The 3,693-nt window shown below is 33.5% G+C and overlaps 1 protein-coding gene across 2 annotated transcripts in view; it reads left to right on the plus strand.

Moving 5' to 3' along the window:
• The first annotated feature begins 1,361 nt into the window (after positions 1–1,361).
• LOC109240256 (prefoldin subunit 1) overlaps positions 1,362–3,693 on the plus strand; it is a 5,183-nt gene continuing 2,851 nt past the window's right edge. Inside the window, exons 1-3 of one of the 2 annotated variants that reach the window (XM_019406889.1) lie at positions 1,362–1,507; positions 1,612–1,665; positions 1,906–2,011. In XM_019406889.1, the coding sequence (XP_019262434.1) occupies positions 1,484–1,507; positions 1,612–1,665; positions 1,906–2,011 (184 nt within the window). In that variant the 5' untranslated portion in view covers positions 1,362–1,483. The remainder of the gene's footprint in view (positions 1,508–1,611; positions 1,666–1,905; positions 2,012–3,693) is intronic. The other variant, XM_019406888.1, reaches the window with a different exon arrangement.

The following is a 3,693-nucleotide window of genomic DNA, read 5'->3' on the forward strand; positions in this document are numbered from 1 at the left end:
ATGGATAATATGGATATCCATATTATCTGCGGGATAAACCCGTTTTTATCTGTCTCAAATACGGGTAGGGTCAGATAATTTATCCGTTTTTTAAATTACCAGTTTTAACTCGCTCATATCTGGCCCGACCCGCCCGTTTGCCACCCCTAGTTACAACAGGTTGTAATATGAAATTTGCTCAGTAGTGGAGTTCAAATCATATTAGTGTAAGTCATGATTTTTAATCCCGCGAGATGAAGTTTTCCACGTAAAACTCCACTGTGCTATATACTTACTGTTGTGTGTGTGTTCTGTAGAAACTAACTATCCAATTTGGTGGACCCTGAGTTTCTATCACCTTTATAAAATGAAACTTTCACGCACTAATAAATTGAACTCTAGTATCGCTTTTAAAATTTTGAGTTTCTAATATGAGTTCGTAGAGGAATCTAGTTTAAATTTGATTTAGATCTAGCTCAAGTATGCAATGCAACACTTGGATATCAATTGGATTTATTTGGTTCTTCTTTAACAGATTTATTGATCTAAATTGTTTTCTTGATACCTATTAATAATCTATTACACGGTAATATATTATTCCAACATATAATACTTTCTTATAAATTTGCCACATTTATCATTTTATTAAAGGTATTTAAATTCCATTTCCAAATAGTCACCATCACCCATGTAATACAAATCTATTATATCATTTTATTAAAGGTGTCATTTCTACGTATAGCACGGTCTAGCCAATTTTCGAATTGGTCATTTAAAAATAGCCAGCGTTTACCACGTCAATGAAAATAGCCACTATTTTGCTGCAACAGAGACCGGTCCAACATAATATACTGGAGTTCGGTGCGTCTGTGTATGAACTTCCAGCATATTATGCTGGAACTCCAACACACGGAAAGTTCCAGCATAATATACTGGAGATTCGAGCACTTGTGTATGAACTTCCAGCATATTATACTGGACCGGTATACTTTGCTGGAACTCCAGTATATTATGCTGGAGTTCTAGTATACTTATGCTGGAGTATGCTGGAACTCCAGTATAATATGCTGGAGTTTAAGTATACTTTATGCTGGAACTCCAGCATAATATACTGGCGTATTCTCCGGGTTTTGAACAGTGTTTTCGCTCAGATTTATCTTTACATAAAAAATGGCTAGATTTCGATTACTTTTGAAACTGAGCTATTTTTGAACGACCACTTGTAAATCTGGCTATTTTTGAATTTCTCCCCATTTCTACGCACTAGCCTTCCCAGATTAGAATGAGTTTGTTGTAGAGAGGCCCAAATAAAAGTCGCCGCAATTTCCACAAATCAAGGCCCAAACAAGAATTGGGCCGGAATTATCAACTCAAAGTAACAGCAGCAACATACTTCTCACTGTCCGTCTCTCTCTTGTTGGCAAATCTCATTCAGCTTCAGAAAGTAGAATCCTATACTAGGGCTTCAGCTTCTGTATCAGCACTCGGAATTGAAGTTGAAAAAATGGCCGACGAAGCAAATAGAGCGGTAAAATATCATTAGCTTTTCCCTTCCAAAAATATGTAATTTTTTTTTGTTCGGATTTTTACTTATTATAGTTCGGATTAATTGCCATTTGTTTCCTTCAACAGGCTTTTATTGAAATTCAAGGTCGCATGATTGAGACTACCGGGAAATTGAAGCAGGTAAGGAAAACTTATTAGTAATTTTTATTTATGAGATCGATTTAAATAAAAAAGAAACCATTTTTATTGTGGTTAGAGGAGAAATTGAACAATTTCTGATTTTCTGATCCTTTGAATTTTGAATCCTAAATAAAAGGAAATGGGAAAAGAAGTTCTTAAGATTGGGCATAATTGAACTAGTTGATTGAGATATTTATATATTGTGATCTAAGGTGAATAAGAGTTGTTTTGGTGTTGTAGGTTCAAACGCAGATGCGAACTAAAGAAACAGAAAAGAAGCGCGCTTTTTTGACATTGGAGGAACTGAAGCAGCTCTCTGATGATACTAATACATACAAAGCCATAGGTATGCTTGAATAAAAAGTTGGTTTAAATTGGTTTTATAGTCATAGCTACTTGATGACTTCATGTGAGAGTTTGAAAATTTTGTTCTTTCTGTTCCATCACTTTGTACATCAAGGGATTCACAATCATTGGTGTACTTTATTTTCGTTCGTAGCTTCTCATTTCTTGGGAGATCAAGCACATTAATGTAATCAGTAGCAAGCTATTAGTTTCCATTTAAATAAAAGAATCAATGGTAAATTAGTACTTAGAAGAAATGGTTTCTCTTAGAAATCACATCACAATGTTCTTGTGGTTAATGGAGATAAGAAAAAACAAAAGAAGTTTTATAGAACAGTTGTAAAATGTTTTATAAAGTGGATATGGGTCCTTTAAGACCCAACATTTCGCAAAATCTGTGTTGTCGGCATACGCTTATTAAGATGCATCTGTGGTCATACAATATTGAACAAGAGCAGAAATTATCATATCTAAGCAAGTAACACTCATAGAGATCAAGATGAGAGGTAATTTAAGATGGTTTGGACGATGTCTTATATACCTCCAAATGAATTGGTCCGTAGATGTGACTATGATGATTGAATGTGCTTACAAGGGACGTGGCATAAAAATTAAATGGAGGGAAGTTGCTTCAAAAGACATACAATTTTGTAAAATCAATGCAGATTTTGCTAAGAACTAAACACAATGGAAGTAAAAGATCCATAAATAGGATACCACCTAGCAGGGATTAAGATTTGTTTGTTAAATTACATTAGGTTCAATATTTGGCACGAGTCTTTCCGGTCAGGTTAGATATTGTATATCAAGCGTAGGGAAAAGTGTGAGATTTTAAAAACCTCTAGTTTTAGGGTGTGTTTTGTACGAAGGAAAATATTTTTTCAATTTTCCCATGTTTGGTTGGCTTAAATGTTTTCCATTTTCTTTATGAACTCATTTTCCTCCAAAATGTTTTCCCTATCAAAAGAAGGAAAACCATTTTCCAAAATTCTATTTCACACTTCCCTACCCTATTCCCCATCCCTACCAAACCCCACCCACCCCTCACTCCCCCTCCACCCAAACCCCCCCTCCCCCCTACCCCAACCCCCACCATCCATCTTAAAATAAAAATATTATTAAGAGTACTTTATTTTCATTTGTAGATAAAATACTATCCTTTTCATTTCAACAAAATGGATTTTTTCTTTTCATGATCTAAAAAAATATTTTTTCCATTTCAACTAAAAAGTACTTTCTTTTCATGCTGTAGAAGTATTTTTATTCATTTCAACAAAATGATGTAGAAAAAAAGTATTTCATTTCAACAAAAAAGCACATTCTTTTCCTGATGTAGAAAAAATATTTTCTTTTATTCTAACAAAAATGATGTAGCAAAATGTATTTTCTTTCACTTCAACTAAATGGGTATTTTCTTTTCATGATGTAGAAAAAGTATTTTCTTTCGTTTTAACAAAATGAGTAATTTCTTTTCATGTTTTGTAGAAAGAGTATTTTTTTAAAACCAAAAAAGAGTATTTTCTTTTTAGTTATGGAACACAAAATTCAACGTTGTTTTTGGGTGAAAAAAGTAAAGCAACACATTAGTTCCTTTGGATTTGTGTAAATTTTTAAAATAAAAATTAAATTCTTGAAGAAATAAAATCCTGAAAACATTGGGTATTTGGGGGGAGGGGGGAGAGC

Source organism: Nicotiana attenuata, unplaced genomic scaffold (assembly GCF_001879085.1).
Source record: "Nicotiana attenuata strain UT unplaced genomic scaffold, NIATTr2, whole genome shotgun sequence".
Lineage (NCBI taxonomy): Eukaryota > Viridiplantae > Streptophyta > Magnoliopsida > Solanales > Solanaceae > Nicotiana > Nicotiana attenuata.